The sequence below is a fragment of the Ornithorhynchus anatinus genome, chromosome 10 (assembly GCF_004115215.2).
Source record: "Ornithorhynchus anatinus isolate Pmale09 chromosome 10, mOrnAna1.pri.v4, whole genome shotgun sequence".
NCBI classification, from domain to species: domain Eukaryota; kingdom Metazoa; phylum Chordata; class Mammalia; order Monotremata; family Ornithorhynchidae; genus Ornithorhynchus; species Ornithorhynchus anatinus.
This window is the reverse complement of record NC_041737.1, coordinates 53,143,212-53,160,193: the sequence shown is the minus strand read 5'-3', so window position 1 is coordinate 53,160,193 and position 16,982 is coordinate 53,143,212. Positions and strand designations below refer to the sequence as shown.

The window sequence follows — 16,982 nt, the reverse complement described above, 5'->3', positions numbered from 1 at the left end:
AGGGAAGGGGGGAACGGGGAGGGGCTGGGGACCTGCATTCCTGGGTCCCACCCCAGCCCCTTCTCTTCCCCCCCCCTTTCCCCCGCTGACCAGGGAGACCCAAGTCCACCCGAGCTCCACTCCCTTTGGCACCACTGGCCTTCTACCCCCTTCCTTCCAGCGTCTCCCTCCCCCCCAGCCCCTACATAGTCCCTGCTCCCCGCGGGAAGACCGGGGTCCGGATTCCCAGCCTCGGGGGGCGTCCGGGAGTCCCGTCCCCCCAGCTTTCCCGGCCACGAGGAGAGCGGCAGCACCACGGCCAGCGGCCGGGCCCTTTAAATCCTCCCCTCTCCCGGCTGCCCCCTCCCCCCTCCCCCACCTCCGCCCCGCACCTCCGGGGGGACCCCGGGGCTGGGAACACGTGGTTCCCACAGTAACCCTGGAATTGCCGGCGACGAGCACCGCAGACCCGCTTCGGGCGGCGGGAAGAGGGGAGGGGGCGGGGGGCGGACGCCGGGGTCCCCGAGGAGGCCGGAGCCCGGTGGGGACAGGATACCCGGTTTCTGTAAGGGAAGGAGGAGAGGCAGGGGCCGGGAGGAGGGAAAAGAAGAGGAAAGAAAGAGGGGGGACCCTGACGCCTCCCACCCCGCCCGACCCGGCCCCTCCCCTCCACCCCGCCTAATGCGCTGGGTATTAAATTTTCACGGGTCGGCTCCGAGCCACGAACTAGGGGAAAGACCGGGGAGGGAGGCTCATGAGAAACGAAAGGGGCGGCAGCCGAGACGCACACGTCTCCCCGGAAGCCAGGATCCCGGCTTCCCGGCCCCCCGAGACCCCGTCACCCGCTGGGTCTCGCGGAGCCCGGGCCCTCGGGGCTGGCTTGACGGCCGGGAAGTTGAGGTGGTGGTGGTGTGGGGGGGGGAGGAGGGTAGGTGGGGGGACGGGGGGACCACCCCCCACGACTGTGGCATCCCCGGTGCCACCTGGCGGTGCGGGACGTGGGGACGGCGGGGCCCGGAGGCCGGGGCCGGACGGTGGGGCTGCCCGGGAGTGGGCGGCGGCTCCGTGCCAGGTGTGAGCTGGAGGGGGGGGGACGGGGAGGAGGGGGAGCAGATGGAGAGGGGGAGGGGGAGGCGGCCAGCTGCCAGGTCCCCCCAAGTGAAGGCTGTCGTCATGGAGACAGACCAAGGAAGCGGCCACCCTCCTCAAGGCCTAGGTGGCCCTTTCCCCCACGAGACGCCCCCGTCCCCCTGCCGCCCTCTGCCAAGAGGTCGGGACACAGACAGGTTCAGGTTCAAGTCTTTTATTTGCACACACACACTGGGAGAGAGCGCGGCCTCTCCCGGACTCCCATCTCCAGGGTGGCCGGGAGTCCCGGAGCTCAGCGGCAGGGGGTCTGCAGGGGCATGGTGACCGTCAGGATCTGGACGAAAGAGAGCCTAGATGTCTCCGTCCCGTATCGTCGCCCCAAAATAGCACCCCCCACCCTTCCCCCCACCCCAGGGCGCAGGTCCGCCTTGAGCCGTCGCGCGGCCCAGTGGAAAGAGCGTGGGGGCTGGGCGACGGGAGACCCGGGTCCCGCCGCCGGCTCCGCCGCTTCCCTGCCGTGTGACCTTGGGCGGGTGACTTCGCTTCTCTGGGCTCTGGTATCCTCATCTGTAAAAATGGGGACGGTACCCGCTCTCCTTCCCTCTTAGCGCTCTGTGTGGGTCAGGGATCATCACGCGTCTACCCCGGTGCTTATCCAAAACCCCCATTATTATTATCAGTAGTAATGTGGCTCAGTGGAAAGAGCCCGGGCTTGGGAGTCAGAGGTCCTGGGTTGGATTTCCGACTCTGCCACCCGTCAGCTGTGTGACTATGGGCAAGTCACTTAACTTCTCTGTGCCTCAGTTACCTCAACTGTAAAATGGGGATTAAGACTGTGAGCCTCACGTGGGACAACTTGATTACCCTGTATCTACCCCAGCGCTTATTACAGTGCTCTGCACATAGTAAGCGCTTAACAAACACCAACATTATTAATAGTAACTGAGAGTTAGCAGAGAAGCAGCACGGCCTAGTGGAAAGAGCCCGGGGTTTGGGAGTCAGAGATCGTGGGTTCTCATCCCGGCTCCGTCGCTTGTCTGCTGGGTCACCTTGGGCGAACCACTTCACTCCTCTGGGCCTCAGCTCCCTCATCTGGAAAACGGGGCTCGAGACCCGGAGCCCTACGTGGGACAACCCGGTGACCTTGTATTTACCCCAGCGGCTTGGAACGGTGCTTGGCACCTAGTGAGCGCTTTAAGAGACACCATAACGATAACGACAGTGTTGCCGGAGCACCTTGCTGTCCCGGTTGAAGGCCGCCCGGCTCCGCTCCTGGACCACGTTATGGGGCACGTACACGTCGAGCCGGTAAGGGGAGTCGGCGCCGGCCAATACGAGCCGATCCTCGCCCAGGCTCAGGGCCAGGGAGCGAGCTGAGTCCTAAGGGGGGGGTGGGGGTGGGGGCCCCCAGAGACACAGAGAGACAGAGAGACAGAGAGACGGAAGGAGTCAGGGTCGGGTCCCTGCGGCTCCGCCGGTCTCGGGGCGGCCTCCGGTGGCCAATCGCAGAACTGCAGGGCGACCGGACTGGGGCGGTGGCTAGGAACCCCAGGGTTGGGGCTACCTGAGCTGGGGCTACCTGACCTTCAATCCGGCCCCGGGGGGACAGACACAGGGAGACAGACACACACTTCCTCTCTCTCTGTCTCCCTCACACACTTCCTCTCTCTCTCTACCTGGCCTTTAATCCGGCCCCGGGGGGACACAGGGATCTCTCTCTCCTCTCTCTCTCTCTCTCTCTCTCTCTCATTTATTGCAGAGCACTGTACTCTGCGCTTGGGAGAGTACAACGTAACATTATAACCCACATTCCCGGGCCCCAACGAGCTTAGTCTAGAGGGAGCACACGCGCAATCAATTATTGAGCGCCTACTGTGTGCAGAGCACTGTACTCCGCGCTTGGGAGAGTACAACTTAACATTATAACCCACATTCCCGGCCCCCGACGAGCTTAGTCTAGAGGGAGCACATGCACAATCAATTAATGAGTGCTTACTGTGTGCAGAGCACTGTACTAAGCGCTTGGGAGAGTACCATATAACAATACAACAGACACGCTCCCCGCCACATCAAGCTTACAGTCTAGAGGACGGACACAGACCCCGCCACCCCACCCCTCGGCTCAAAGCTGGCCACCACGTTAGATGTTCCTGGGGAGCCTGGCCCCCAACCCCCCCACCCCTCCGGGGCCCCCTCACCAGTTTGGGCAGAGCGATCTCTGCCGTCATGAGACTGGGCGGCTCCAGCCACAGGGTCAGAGCCGGAGCTTCGGGGCTGGCGGAGACACGGAGATGGAGACGGACGGACAGTCAGGGAGAGGCAGAGAAAAGCGGGGGAGCGGTGACGGAGCGAGGCTCAATCTCCTCTCTCCAAAGCTAAAGGGACTGGAAGCCCCTTGCCTTGATAAATACCACTGATCGATTGATAAGGATGTTGGATGGACTGGGGGAGGTCTGCCTGCTCGCTCCGCCCCCTCCTGCCGCCCACCCCCGCCTCACCTTGCCAGCTCCTGGATCCCCGGACGGTTTTGGGTCCGGATGCTCTGCTCCGAGATGGAGCCGAGGAAGGGCCGATGCTTCAGGAGGCGCCACTCTGAGGGGGAGGGACAGGAGGGGTGTCGGAGGGCTCCGTCCCCTCCCCGGGCCCCCTCGCCCCCTCCCCGGGCCCACCCACCCACCCGCTCCTCACCGCTGCTCAGCTCCACCCCGTACTTGCTGCTCAGCCCCTCCAGGGCGACGGTGACGAAGAACTCGAGAAAGAAGTCGTTGGTCTGGAGGGAGGACGCAGGGGGCGGGACTCGGCACCTGCGGTCCCCCGGTCCGGCAAGCCCACCCCTCCCCGGCCCCCACTCCTCGTCCTAGCCCCGCTCCGGGACCCCAGCCCCCTCCCCCGGCTGGCACCCGCGTCCCTCGACTGCACGCCCCTCGCCCCCGCCGGGCCCCCTCACCCCAGCCTCACCCGCAGCTTCTCGTAGAAGTCGCTGTTGATTGCCACGTCGTACGCCGTGCACCCTTGCCCACCTGCAACAGCCGGGACCCTGCTAGATTGTAAGCTCCTCGAGGATGGAGATCGCATCTTCTGACTTTCTCTGTCCACTCCTGGGTCTTAGTGCAGTACTCTCTGCTCTTGGCAAGTGCTCGATACACTTTATTGATGGAGTAGGACCCCAGAGCTTGCGTTCTGGCTTCCCCCCTAGACCGTAAGCTCGTCGTGGGCAGGGAACGTGCCTGTTTTTCGTTGTGATGTCCTCTCCCAAGAAGTCAGTACAGTGCTCTACGCACAGTAAGCGCTCGATAGATACAATTGAATGAATGGAGTCCCAGCAAACCTAAGGGTCTGAAGGTGGCTGAGTCCAAGGGAAGAGTTTCATGGCATCTATATAGATAGCAATGTTGACGATACTCTTAATAATAATGATGGAATTTCTTAAGCACTTACGATATGTCAAGCACTGTTTTAAGCGCTGGGGTAGGTACAGGTAATCGGGTTATACAGAGTCCCTGTCCCACATGGAGCTCACAGTTTGAGTCCCCATTTTACAGATGAGGCAACTGAGGCACAGGGAAGTTAAGGGGCTTGCCTGAGATCATAGGGCAAACAAGTGACGGAGCCGGGAATAGAACCCAGGTCCTTCTGATGCCCAGGCCCGTGCTCCATCCGCTAGGCCGTGCTGCTTCCCAAAGGGAGAGGTGGACAGGACACCACAGCACCTCATGTACATACCCAAAATTCATTTTAATGTCTGCTTCGTCCTCTAGCTTGGTGGGCAGGGGGCGTCTACCAACTCTGTTGTACTTTCCTCTCCCAAGCGCTTAGTCCAGGACTCTGCGCTTAACAGCTTAACAAATACCCACGTTTATTTTTATGTATTTATTCGCTTATGTTCACATCCATAATTCATTTTAAGGTCCATCGCCCCCTCTTAACGGTAAGCTCCCGGTGGGCAGGGAAGGTGTCTATCAAGTATTGTGTTGGGCTCCCCCAAGCATTTAATCCAGTGCTCTGCTCACAGTAAATGTTCAACAGATACCGTCGACTGATCGATCGACTGCCCCCTTCCCCGGGGCTGGGCATCGCCCTCCCAGCTCTGGGAGTTGGGAGGGGGGCGGTGCCGGCGGGACAGGGAGGGGATCTGGACTCTCAGCTAGAGGAGCAGGTGCCGGGAGCTGAGGACAGGTGAGGCCTCACCCAGGGCCCTTGGGGTGGGGGTGGGGGCAGAGGAGGGCAAAAGGGAGGGGAAGCTTGTTCTCTTACTTTTGTCCAGCTCAGCGTGTGGCTCCCCCAGGCTCATGGGGATCCGGAAGGCTGTCTGGTCGTCCTCGATGACACACAGCAGCTCCTGCTCAGTCAGGTCGGCCGGGGGTGGGATGGAAGGGGAACGGCAGACGTTAATAAAGACTTTCCCCTGTGGGGAGCGGGTCTTGATGCAGAAACCTGGAGCGGGAGAGGTGCGGGAGGAGAAATAGCAGGAACAGTGGCAGGCGACCCGAGGGTTATCCACCCAGAACCAGAATCAGCTCCACCCTTACACAGCTCGCTGTCCGTCCCGACGTGACTCTGCCTCTCCCTTTTTTTTCCTCTTTCCCTCTCTCCCACTGCCCTTCCCATCTCGACCTCTCCCCCACCCCTAAAGCCTATTCCCCCGCCTCAATACCTGGTTGGGGTCTTATCTGTTTTGAGTCAGGCATGGGAGAGCGGGCATTGAAGATCTTCTGCGTAGCCTGGAGAGAAGATGGATGGCGAGGCGGTGACTCGTGGCCCCCCGGTTCAGCCCCTCTTCCCCGCTCCCCTCAGGACCCGGGCACCCAGCCCTCCACCTGCAGCAGGATGCGCTCGTACAGAGCCTGGTCCTCATCCTCCTCACTCTGGCCCGAGAAGAGTAGGGAATCATCCGCTTTCCCCGCCATGACCTGGAGGGGTTGAGATGTGGGAGGGGTTGGCAGAGGGGACGGGTATCCCCTTGGCTCCAGACCCCCGCCTCCAAGAGAAGAAGCATGGTTTATTGGAAAGAGCAAGGGCTGGGGAGTCAGAGGATGTGGGTTCTAATTCTGCCTCCGCCACCTGTCTGCTATATGGCCTTGGGCAAGTCACTTCACTTTTGCATGCCTCAGTTCCCCCATCTGTAAAATGGGGATTGAGATTGTGAGCCCCACGTGGGGCAACTGGATTACCTTGTATCTACCCCAGAGCTTAGAACAGTGTCTGGCACATAGTAAGTGCCAAACATATTCCGTTTAGACTGTGAGCCCGTCATTGGGCAGGGATTGTCTCTGTTGCCGAACTGTACATTCCAAGCCTTTAGTACAGTGCTCTGCACAGAGTAAGCGCTCAAGAAATACTACTGAATAAGTGCTTAACAAATACCATCATTGTTATTATTATGAAGACCTCTCCCTTTCTCCATCTGTGACCCCACTTTGCTCCTCCTACACCCATGGGTTCTAATCCCAGCACTACCGCTAGTCTGCTGTGCGACCTTGGGCAAGTCACTTCCCTTTCTCTGTGCCTCAGTTCCCTCATCTGTGAAACGGGGGGGAGGGGAGAGGAGTTGAGACTGGGAGTCCCATGGGGAACAGCGCCTGTGCCCAACCCGATTTGCTTGTATCCACCCCAGCGTTCAAGACAGTGCCTGCCACCCAATCAGCGCTTAACTGATGATAATAATAATAATGGTATTTGTTAAGCGCTTACTCTGTGCAGAGCACTGTTCTAAACGTTGGGGGAGATACAGGGTCATCAGGGGGTCCCACGTGAGGCTTACAGCCTGGGCTTCGGAGTCAGAGATCATGAGTTCGACTCCCGGCTCTGCCACTTGTCAGCCGTGTGACCGTGGGCAAGTCACTTCACTTCTCTGTGCCTCCGTTCCCTCATCTGTAAAATGGGGATTAACTGTGAGCCTCACGTGGGACGACCTGATGACCCTGTCTCTCCCCCAGCGCTTAGAACAGTGCTCGGCACAGAGTAAGCGCTTAACAAATACCAACATTATTATTCATCCCCATTTTCCAGATGAGGTCACGGAGGCCCAGAGAAGTGACTCGCCCACAGTCACCCGGCTGACAAGTGGCAGAGCGGGGATTCGAACCCATGACCTCGGACTCCCCAGCCCGGCGTCTTTCCACTGAGCCACGGGGCTTCCCCTACTATTGGAGCCTCCCCCCCCAGGTCGGCCGGCTTCTCCCCCATCACCCTGCAATCGCTCCCCGCTTCCTCCTCCCGCCCCCAGCCCCCCATCTCCCTCTTCGGGCCCCTTCCCCATCTTGGGGTCCGTCCATGCCATGCCCGTCCTCGCCCCCCTCCTTTCCCAACCTCTTCCGCCTCACCTCCCTCTTTGTCCCGGGCACCGCCACTCTTCCGGCGCCCCGGTGCCCGACTTCCGGTCCCGGCTGGGCGCCGGACCAATGAGGAGGCGAGGAGGGGCGCGGAGCGGCGCTCTACCCCACCATTCGCCCTCCGTCTCGGTGGCCTCCGGAGAGACGCTCTCTCCCGGTCCGCCCGGCCCCGCCCGGCCCCGCCCCGCCCCGCCCTTCTCCCGCTCGGTGACCGTCGCCCCTTCAGTCCGGCCCGGGGAGCGGTCCGGTTGGTCATGGCGGCGGCAGCGGGCCCGGGCGGGAAGCGGGCGCGGGACATCTTCTCTACCTTGGAGTTCGGGCCAGTGCCCGAGAGCCACGCATGCGCGCTGGTGAGGGGCCTCCAGACCCGCCTTCGACTCCCCCTTCCTTTCCTCCCCTGCTCCCCCCGAACTCGGGACCCCTCGAACCCTACCAGGCCCCCCCTCCAAAAAAAAAGCCCCCCGTAATCCCCAAACCCCTTCTTCTCTCCCCCCTTCAATACCCCACACTGTCCATCCTCTCCCCCAGTCTTCTCCCCTCCCCACTCGTTCAATCGTATTTATTGAGCGCCTACCGTGTGCAGAGCACTGTACTGTGCGCAGCACTGCACTGTGCAGAGCCCTCCATCCTCACCCTTCCTTTCGCTCCCCACCCTTGCCCTCCCTCTGCCCGTCCTCCCTTTCTCCCCACAGACTCCCCCATCCCTGTTCAGTCATGCATTCAATCGTATTTATTGAGCGCCTACCGTGTGCAGAGCACTGTACTGTGCTCTCCATCCTCACCCTTCCTTTCGCTCCCCACCTTTGCCCTCCCTCTCTCCCCACAGTCTCCCCCATCCCTGTTCAATCATTCATTCAATCGTATTTACTGAGCGCCTACTGTGTGCAGAGCACTGTATTGTGCGCAGAGCAACGTTCTGTGCAGAGCCCTCCATCCTCACCCTTCCTTTCGCTCCCCATCTTTGCCCTCCCTCTCTCCCCACAGTCTCCCCCATCCCTGTTCAATCATTCATTCAATCGTATTTATTGAACGCCTACTGTGTGCAGAGCACTGCACTGTGCAGAGCCCTCCATCCTCACCCTTCCTTTCGCTCTCCTCCCTCTGCCCCATCCTCCCTCTCTCTCCCCACAGTCCCCCCCATCCCTGTTCTCTCCCCACCCCATACTCATATTCTCCTCCGCCCGAGCCCTCTTCCCCCCGCCCCCAAACCATCGCTCTCTCCCCACTCCACCCTCCCTCCACCTCCTTTCCGAGGCTCTCAGGTCCTGTCCCCCGCCCAGCTCGGCCGTTCTGAGGCTGAACCTCACTCCCTCCTGTGTCTGGGGCCCAACCTCACCCCACCATGGGTCGGGGAGCCCCCGTTGGGGCGAAGGGGGACAGCTTGAACCCGGGGGCATGGAATGGCCCTGGCCGTTTGCAGGGTGTGGAGAGAGAGAGAGGAAGGGCTGGACTCTGAGCTGGTGGAGCAGGTGCGAAAGGAACCCTGGAGCCCCGGACTTGCCCTCTCCCCCACCCCTCGAATGAGCAAAGGGCAAAGAGGAGAGATCCTGGCCGATGGGATGTCTGGGACGAGAGAAGGGGCTGGTCTCTCGGGGAAGGGGCCGGGGGGAGAAAATTTTGACCCCCCCCTTTCCCTTGTCCCCAGGCCTGGCTGAATTCCCACGGCCAAGCTCTGGGCCACTTTGTGGACGGGGACTGGTTAACGCCGGAGGGGAGAGAGACTCACAGCTGTAGGGATCCAGGCACAGGTACCTTAGGGGCAGCCTGGTCGGGGCTGCTGAGGGGCCGTGGCTCTTGTCTGGGGGTCGCCGAGGGGCGGAGAGGGCAGGGGAAACCTGGTCTCAGGTGTGTGTTTGTGTGGTGGGGGGCGGGGGGTGACAGACTTGGACGGAGGGGGCGTTGGGGTTGAGGGGAGGGCCAGTTCTCATAGCCAAGGGGCAACCACTGGCCTTCTCTTGCTGGGAGGGGGTTTCGGATCTAGTCCCCCTCAGCAGGAGGTCTGCCCTTTCTCCTCTGGTGGCCCCAGGGGAGTTCCTGGCCACCAGCCTGCAGGGTGAGGAGAAGGATGTGACCGTGGCCGTGGAAGCGGCCCAGGAGGCCTTCAAGACGTGGAGCAGGCTCCCCGGGACCAGGCGGGCTCAGCACCTGACCAAGTGAGTGGCCAACAGCCCCTGGGATGCGGCCTCCTCCTGGAAACCCCCGCCCCGGGCTCCATCTCCCAGAAGCCTCGGGACTGGGGACTCAGTCTCCCCTCGGAAATCCTTTTCAAGTCCCACCTCCCCCGGCACAGTAGCCCTTCTGCGGTCGCAAGCCGCCGCTAATCTTCTGAACGGATCGACTGACGTGTTTTATTATTTAAGCACTTCCTTCTTGCCTCCTGATTCTGTTTACCCCATTCAATTATAAGCTCCCCGAGGGTAGGGAACATGGCTTCTCCCTCTGTTGGGCTCTCCTAAATATGCAGTACGGTGCTCTGTCGGCTGTAGGTGCTCAGTAAATATCAATTGATCGATCGAGTTACGTGCACTGATGATCTCCCAGCAACCTGTGGGGCAGCCGGTTATTCTTAAAGCAGGAGGCCTGTCCGTCTCAAGGCCGGAAAGGGTCAAGGAGGACATTAAGTCTCTTCTTCCCCATTGATTCTAAATCTTCCTGCCCGTTCCTGTTAGGAGGCGGGACCTTTCAAACTACATTTCCCAGGGAGTTCTGGAATCCCCTTCCCCCTGCTGCTAGGGGCTTTGGCCCCAAGGGCTCGTTGGAGTTGTAGTTCTACTTAAAAGAGCCCCAAGGGGAAGTGAAAGCCCGGGTTCTGACACTCTGCTTCTTCCCCATCCCCGCCCCCCACCGCCTCCCCCCACCCCCAGCTTTGCGAAGACGATACAGAAGCACCAGAGGCTGCTGTGGACCCTGGAGTCCCTGGTGTCCGGCCGGGCTGTGCACGGGGTTCGGGATGGCGATCTGCCTCTAGCCGTCAGGCTGCTGCACTATCATGCCAGCTGGGCCCAGATCCAAGAGGAAGAACTGGCAGACTGGGAGCCCGTGGGTAAGAAGCCAAGACCCGGGCATCCTGCCTCCTCCGCTCCTCCCTGTCCAGACCCTGCTCCCCCCCGCCCCCATCCCCCGGGTCCCAACACTCTTCCATCATCCCCCAGGGGTGGTGGCCATCCTCCTCCCTGGATCCTTCTCTCTCACCGAGATGATGTGGAGAGTCTGCCCAGCTTTAGCTGTGGGTAAGTTGGAAGTTGGCGCTCTAGTGCGGGGTCGGGGGGGCTGGGGGCATGTGGGGCAAAGAGGGACCCCTGGGCCCTGCATGTCGACCCTCCCCTCCCTCTCCCCCGGCTCTCCAGGCTGCTCCGTGGTCGTCCTCTCCGCCGGCTCCGCTTGCCTCTCCCCGCTGTTCCTGGCCCAGCTTGGGGGGGAGGCGGGCCTGCCCCCCGGGGTCCTCAACGTGGTCACGGGCCCCTCTACCCTGGGGCCCCTGCTTGCCGCCCAGCCCGGGGTCAGCAAGGTCTCCTACGCCGGGGATACTGAGGTAGGGAGGAAGGGGAGGACAGAGGGAAGCGGGGAGAGGGAACGGGGATGGGAGCCGAAGGGGGAGTGGGAGCCTGAGAAAGGCAGGAGTGGCCGAGCGGGGGGCTCATGGGATGAGGGAAGAGGGTGCTGGGGAGTGGGGGTGGGGGGCAGGCCGAAAGGGGGAGGAGGTCAGAGGTCCTCGGCTAAATGAATGTGGGTGAGGCTTCACGGATGAGGCGGGGCTTCATTCCAGGGGATGGGGCCAGGCTAAGCGACGGGACCCGTCCCGTTCCCAGGAGGGGCGGAGTCTGCGGCGGGCCCTGGCCGGGGTAGGGCCTGAACTGGCCCTGAGCCTGGGAGCCGACACCGTCCTCCTGGTCACCGATTTGGCCGACCTGGATTCTGCCGCGGAGGGGGCCTTGGAGGCCGTCTGGTCCGACGGCAGCGCGGTAAGGGTGGGAAGGCCGGCTGGGCGGAGAGGGGGCTGGTTGGCCGGGGGGAGAGGAGACCGTCTAGGTGGGCGGGGTGGGGAGAGTGGATGGGTGGGCAGTGGGGAGAGGAGAGCAGCCAGGTGGGCAGGAGGGGGAGGGTAGCCAAAAGCATCCTTGAGCAGCCCCTCCCTCCCCGGGGCGGGCAGGGCGGGGCGCGGCTGCTGGTGCAGGAGTCGGTGTGGGAGGAGACGCTGCGGCGGGTGCGGAGCCGGATGGATCGCCTGCGTGTGGGCCGAGGCCTGGACGGGGCCGTGGACATGGGCAGCCTGGGCAGCGCGGCGCGGGACAAGGCCGACGCCTTCGTCCGGCGGGCCCAGGGCCAGGGGGCCCAGGTGAGCCGCGGGCCGGGGCGACGACCCCCGTGAGCCTCTGGGGGAGCCGAGGGGCGGGACCCGGGTTGGACCCTGGGACGAAGGGCAGGGAGGGGAGCGGGGAACTTGAGCTCCCTTGATACCATGGAGCCGGAGGGGGAGTGGGATGAAGTGGCTCCCCGGGGCGGGATGAAGTGGGGGTGGGAGGGCCGTGCGGCATGGATCCCCGTGGCCGTGGCGGGACTGAGAGGCGAGGGATCCAGGTGTGGGCTTCTCTCCCCAGATCTTCCAGGCTGGAGACTTCCCCCAGGAAGGGCCCTTCTACCCCCCAACCCTGATCACCGACCTCCCTGCAGCCTCCCCCTGTGCCCACAGTGAGGTGAGTGACGGCCAAAAGGGGAGGACTTGGGGTGGTGCGTGGGGTTGGGTCTGCATGAGAGGCTGAGGGGCGGGGAGGGGCGAGTGCAGGTTCTGGGGAGGGGGCTCTGTGGGGCAGAGGGTGTCGGCGGGGAGGGAGGAGGAGGGAATGGAGGCTGTGGAGGGTAGGGGCTGGGGGCCTCTGGAGGTAGTGCTGTAGGAAATTCCAGACCAGTCTCACTGTGGGCAGGGAATGTGTCCGTTTATTGTTGTATTGCACTCTCCCAAGCGCTTAGTTACGGTGCTGTCTACACAGTAAGTGCTCAGTAAATAAGATCGAATGAATGAAAAGGGGTTTGGGATTGTAGGGGCCGGGGTCCCCGAGAATCACAGCCCTTCCTGCCTCTCCCCGGCAGGTCCCCCGGCCTCTGGTCCTGGCCCTCCCCTTCCGCACGACCAAAGAAGCTTTGGCCCTGGCCAACGGGACCCCCCGCGGGAGCAGCAGCAGCATCTGGAGTGAGAAGCTGGGCCTGGCCCTGGAGCTGGCCTACGGGTGAGGACCTCCCCCCAAATTCTTTCCCTCCCCGAGAAAGCTCTGAGGTCCTGGCCTCCAGCCTGGCACTGCTCTTTCCTGGCCTGCCTCTGCCCCCTGCACTCTCCTCCCCTGTGAGGGGACCCCCCCCAACCTGAATGCAACTCAGACCAAAGCCCTTCCGCCCGCACGGAAGCGACCATCCCCGAGGGCTGCCGAGCCTCGTAGTCCCAGGAGGGGCACAGGGAGGCCCCCTCCCCGGCTCAGAGGAGGCCCTACCTGGAACGGGCAGACTCAGCCTCTCCTCTGCCAACTCTTGCCATTTTGGGGCCCCGGGATAGGCGGGGTTCTCCGAGCCAGGGTGGGAGGGATCCGTCGAGGGCCCCCGGCCGCTCTTCTGGGGGGACTGGGAAGGTTCAGAGGAAGAAGAGCCAAGGGAAAGTTGGAATTTTAATACATTTCGTTCATGGTCCTGACCGTTCCATCCCCCACCTCCCCTGCTCTCTCCCTCCCCCTGCTTTTCTCCATTGCCCTGGCCTCCCTCCCCCTCCCACTCCAGGCTTCGGGTCGGCACTGTCTGGGTCAATGCCCACGCCCTCCGTGACCCCGCGGCCCCTTGCGGAGGCTGCAAGGAGAGCGGGCCGGCCTGCCACGGGGGCTCAGATGTGAGTATGCCCCACCGCCCCCCGCCGCCTCTTCTCCCCAACGCCTCCCCATCCCTCTCCTTCTGTCTTCCCTCGCCACTTCCCTTCCTCGACCCTTCACTGGCCCTCCCCTCCCTCGTCCTCCCCATTCCCTGACTTCCTTCCCCCCTCCTAGGGACTCTATGAGTACCTCCGTCCTTCCGGCCTTACCCCTCGAAATCACGGAGCCGTCACAGACCTCAACTATGACACCTTTGGCCTAGCTCCCGCTCCCACTTTCCCCGAGGGTCCCCTGGTCACTCCCAGGTGAGAGCTGATTGATTGGAATGGGGAACTTCAGCTCCTAGAATCTCCAGAGTCTGGGCAACCTGATCCCGTGAGCCTCCGCGGAGCCCTTCCTTAGTCCCAACTCCTTAATTCATCGTTTAAGGGACCCGAGAGGACTCTGACTCCCGTGATCTTCCGGGGCTGGGTGCCTACTGTTCCCGTCAGCCTTCAGGACGTCACTGCAGAACCCACCTAGGGATAGGGGAGTTGTCCCTTTTGAGGAGTCTGAGAGTTGGGCCCCGGGGACTAATGGAAGATGTAATTCCCATCTCTCAAGCTGGATGGGGGGAAATGGGGCGATGGGGTTGATGAAGCTGAGGTCCTGGGAGGCAGAACAGTTAGGTCTCTGAAAGGGGGGAGAGTTCCTGGGTTGCCTGCGCTCTGACCCATCTCTCCATTCTCTCTCTCTGTCTCCACCCCGCCTGTCTTCGTTCCTCCGCTCCCGCCCCCGACCCGACGTCCAGTCCCGCCGTCCCCTACGGCCTGTTCCTTGGCGGTAAATTCCAGCCCCCGGGGGGCCGAAGCTCCCGCCTGGTCCGGGCCCCCGATGGAGCGGTCTACGCCCACGTCCCTGAGGGAGGGGCCAAGGATGTGCGCGTCGCCGTGGAGACCGCCCATAAGGCTGCCCCCGGGTAAGGGGAGTGGGAGGGCCAGGGCCAGAGGGGCCGGGGCGAGCAGCGTGGCGTAGTGGATAGGGCGAGGGCCCGGGAGTCGGAAGGTCGTGAGTCCTCATCCCGGCTCCACCACTTACCTGCTGTGTGACCTTGGGCAAACCACTTCACTGGGCCTCAGTCATCTCATCAGTAAAAGGGGGATCGAGACTGTGAGCCCCACTTGGGACAGGGACCGTGTCCAACCCGATCTCGTATTTACCCAGCACGTAAAACGGTACCTGGCACATAGTAAGTGCTTAACAGATACCACAGTTATTATCGCTAGGTGACCAGGAGGGTAGATGGGACCGAGAGGCCGGTCCCCTGAGTCCTTTCCGCTCCCCTCCCCCGCCCCGCTGGGCTTCTCTCCCCACAGCTGGGCAGCCCAGTCGCCCGGGTCCCGGATGGCGGCCCTGTGGGCCCTGGCCTCTGCCTTATCCCGCCGGAGCGCGGCATTGGCAGAGACCCTGACCCGAGCGGCAGGCAGGAGCCCCGAGGAGGCCAAAGCGGAGGTGGAGCTGAGCTTGAAGCAGCTGCGGGTGTGGGGGGCCCGCGCCCAGGCCGGCACCCTGGGGGGCCACGTGCAGGTGAGTGGGGCCCAGCGGCCCGGGGAACCACATTGCCCATGGACCTCTGGGCCTTCTTTCTTCCCGGTGCCATAGAGCCTCTGGGGACTGCGGGAGTTGCAGCCCCCAAGGCGGGATTGGGCTCCCGGAAGACGAGGGGGTCCAGGCCTGAGCCGCGTTTCTCTCCGCAGGCGGCGAGTCTGAAGGGTTCCGTGCTACGGCTGCGGGAGCCGCTGGGCGTCCTGGGGGTCGTGTGTCCCGACGAGCAGCCCCTACTCAGCTTCGTCTCGCTTCTGGCCCCCGCCCTGGCCCACGGCAACTCCCTGGTCATGGTGCCGGCAGGGGGCTGCCCATTGCCTGCTCTGGAGCTGTGCCAGGTAGATGGGGACCCGGGGCTAGCCGAGCCCACCCCTGGACTCACGCCCCCGCCCCGTCACTGGCCACCCCTTCCCCCTCATTGGCCCTCCTTCCCCCTCACTGGCATCCCCACCTTCCCTGGCCTCCCCGCCACCCCGTTCTTTCCTCTAGGCTCTACTTGCTTCCTCTTTCGAACGCCCAGTTCTTCTCTTTCATCCATTCATTCGTTCAATCATATTTATTGAGTGCTTACTGGGTGCAAAGCACTGTACTAGCGCTTGGGAGAGTACAATGTAAGAGCATGCGTTCTAATCCCAGCCCTGCCACTCATCCAGATATTGGGGATTGAGACTGTGAGCCTCATAGGGGACGGGGACTGTATCCAACCTGCTTTGCTTGTCTCCACCCCAGCACGTAGTACAGTGCTTGGAATGTAGTAAGTGCTTAAAAAATACCACAATTATCAATAAATGGACACATTCCCTGCCCTCAACGAGCTCACCTGCACCACTACCCCCAGCCCCGACTCTCCTCAAGGACCAAGGCGTCAATGCCCCCCGGTCACCCTCTTCCCCTCCTCCTCGCCCCCCAACTCCGGCAGCCATCTGCCCCTCTCCTCCCCTCCTTCCCCCACAGGATATGGCCACGACCCTCCCGGCTGGCGTGGTAAACGTGATCACTGGGGACCGGGACCACCTGACCCGCTGCCTGGCCCTGCACCAAGACGTCCCGGCCCTGTGGTACTTCGGGTCCGCTGAGGTACTGTCTCTCCCGCTCCTGCCCCGGCTCCCACAGCTCAGCTCCTTGCCCCTCGCCGCCCCACTGCCTAGGGTGTAGTTGGTCCTGGCAAATGAGGACAGATCTCCCCTCAACCAGATTGGTGCTGAGGGGCTCCCCTTCCTCCTGCTCCCCCGACCCGCTTCCTTCAGCCAGTCGATCATATTTCTCTCGCGCGCGATCACATTTATCGGGTGCTTACTGTGTGCAGAGCTTGGGAGAGTACAGTATAACAATATAACGCACACATTCCCTACCCACAACAAGCTTTCAGTCTAGAAGGGACATACACACACACAGTCGTCGATCGTATTTGGTGCTTACTGTGTGCAGGGCACTGTACTAAGCGCTTGGGAGAGTACAATACAAGAATAAACAGACATCTTCCCTGCCCACAACGCGCTTACCCTCTAGAGGTAGGGAGACGGACATTAATATAAATAAATAAATGACAGATATGGGTAATAAGTGCTGTGGGTCTGGAGGGGGAATGAATAGAGGGAGCAAGTCAGAGCGACCCAGAAGGGTGTGGGAGAAGAGGAAAGGAGGGGTTAGTCAGGGAAGGCCTTTCTTCCTCCTGACTGCCCCTTTCATTCCTCCCCCGTCCTCAGGGCTCCCAGTTTGTGGAATGGGCTTCGGCCGGCAACCTGAAAGCTACGTGGGTGAGCGGAGGCCAGGTCCGGGCCTGGGACCAACTTCCCCCTGGGGCCATCGAAGAGCTGGGCCGCCGGGCTGCCCGAACCAAGAGCGTGTGGCTGCCCGCGGGGGACAGCTGAGATCCCTGGGCCACCCAGGCCGCCCGCCCACCCGACGACGGGACAGACCTGCGGCCGGACCCCCACCCCCTCTCCGCCCCAGTGGTTGACCAGAGTCGGCACTGATTCTCACTGCCGGCCAACCTCCACCCCTGACCCCTCCGCTCCCCCAATAAATGGCCCCAGAATGTGAAAATCATTCAGCTTCTCCTCGGGGATTGGAGAGCCTATGCTGGGGGGTGTTAATAATGGCCGGAAGGCAGGCAGAGGTGGGGGGAAGGCTAACAAGGTCCAGAGGG

The 16,982-nt window shown here is 62.4% G+C and overlaps 2 protein-coding genes across 3 annotated transcripts; one reads left to right on the top strand and one right to left on the bottom strand.

Annotated features, from left to right (window-relative positions):
• Nucleotides 1-1,266: 1,266 nt before the first annotated feature.
• Nucleotides 1,267-7,465, bottom strand: PIH1D1 (PIH1 domain containing 1). Its single transcript, XM_029073551.1, has 10 exons — nucleotides 7,392-7,465; nucleotides 5,886-5,978; nucleotides 5,723-5,789; nucleotides 5,323-5,502; nucleotides 4,027-4,088; nucleotides 3,757-3,838; nucleotides 3,567-3,660; nucleotides 3,267-3,342; nucleotides 2,305-2,448; nucleotides 1,267-1,402 (listed from the first exon to the last, which is right to left on the bottom strand). The coding sequence occupies exons 2-10, from the start codon at nucleotides 5,973-5,975 to the stop codon at nucleotides 1,361-1,363; spliced, it is 837 nt and encodes a 278-aa protein (XP_028929384.1). The 5' UTR covers nucleotides 5,976-5,978; nucleotides 7,392-7,465; the 3' UTR covers nucleotides 1,267-1,360.
• A 122-nt stretch (nucleotides 7,466-7,587) lies between these two features.
• ALDH16A1 (aldehyde dehydrogenase 16 family member A1) lies at nucleotides 7,588-16,882 on the top strand. Of its 2 annotated transcripts, none has more exons than XM_029073549.2 (17): nucleotides 7,588-7,750; nucleotides 9,046-9,148; nucleotides 9,427-9,553; nucleotides 10,265-10,443; nucleotides 10,553-10,630; nucleotides 10,748-10,932; nucleotides 11,210-11,362; nucleotides 11,551-11,736; nucleotides 11,999-12,094; nucleotides 12,489-12,625; nucleotides 13,164-13,269; nucleotides 13,424-13,554; nucleotides 14,040-14,207; nucleotides 14,605-14,815; nucleotides 14,986-15,171; nucleotides 15,788-15,910; nucleotides 16,540-16,882. In XM_029073549.2, the coding sequence occupies exons 1-17, from the start codon at nucleotides 7,655-7,657 to the stop codon at nucleotides 16,702-16,704; spliced, it is 2,430 nt and encodes an 809-aa protein (XP_028929382.1). In that variant the 5' UTR covers nucleotides 7,588-7,654; the 3' UTR covers nucleotides 16,705-16,882. The 2 variants fall into 2 exon arrangements, with proteins under 2 accessions (XP_028929382.1, XP_028929383.1); XM_029073550.2 differs by lacking the exon at nucleotides 7,588-7,750 and adding an exon at nucleotides 8,721-8,869.
• The last annotated feature ends 100 nt before the right edge of the window (nucleotides 16,883-16,982 follow it).

Excerpts from the sequence above, each read along its gene's own strand:
- PIH1D1 (XM_029073551.1), bottom strand. The coding sequence starts at position 5,975 with ATGGCGGGGAAAGCGGATGATTCCCTACTCTTCTCGGGCCAGAGTGAG. Across the intron at positions 5,503-5,722 it reads ACAGATAAGACCCCAACCAG|GTTTCTGCATCAAGACCCGC; the intron begins GTATTGAGGCGG and ends CTCCCGCTCCAG. Across the intron at positions 3,661-3,756 it reads CGGGGTGGAGCTGAGCAGCG|AGTGGCGCCTCCTGAAGCAT; the intron begins GTGAGGAGCGGG and ends CCTCCCCCTCAG.
- ALDH16A1 (XM_029073549.2), top strand. The coding sequence starts at position 7,655 with ATGGCGGCGGCAGCGGGCCCGGGCGGGAAGCGGGCGCGGGACATCTTC. Across the intron at positions 10,631-10,747 it reads CTGCCCAGCTTTAGCTGTGG|GCTGCTCCGTGGTCGTCCTC; the intron begins GTAAGTTGGAAG and ends CCGGCTCTCCAG. Across the intron at positions 14,816-14,985 it reads CCCTGGGGGGCCACGTGCAG|GCGGCGAGTCTGAAGGGTTC; the intron begins GTGAGTGGGGCC and ends TTCTCTCCGCAG.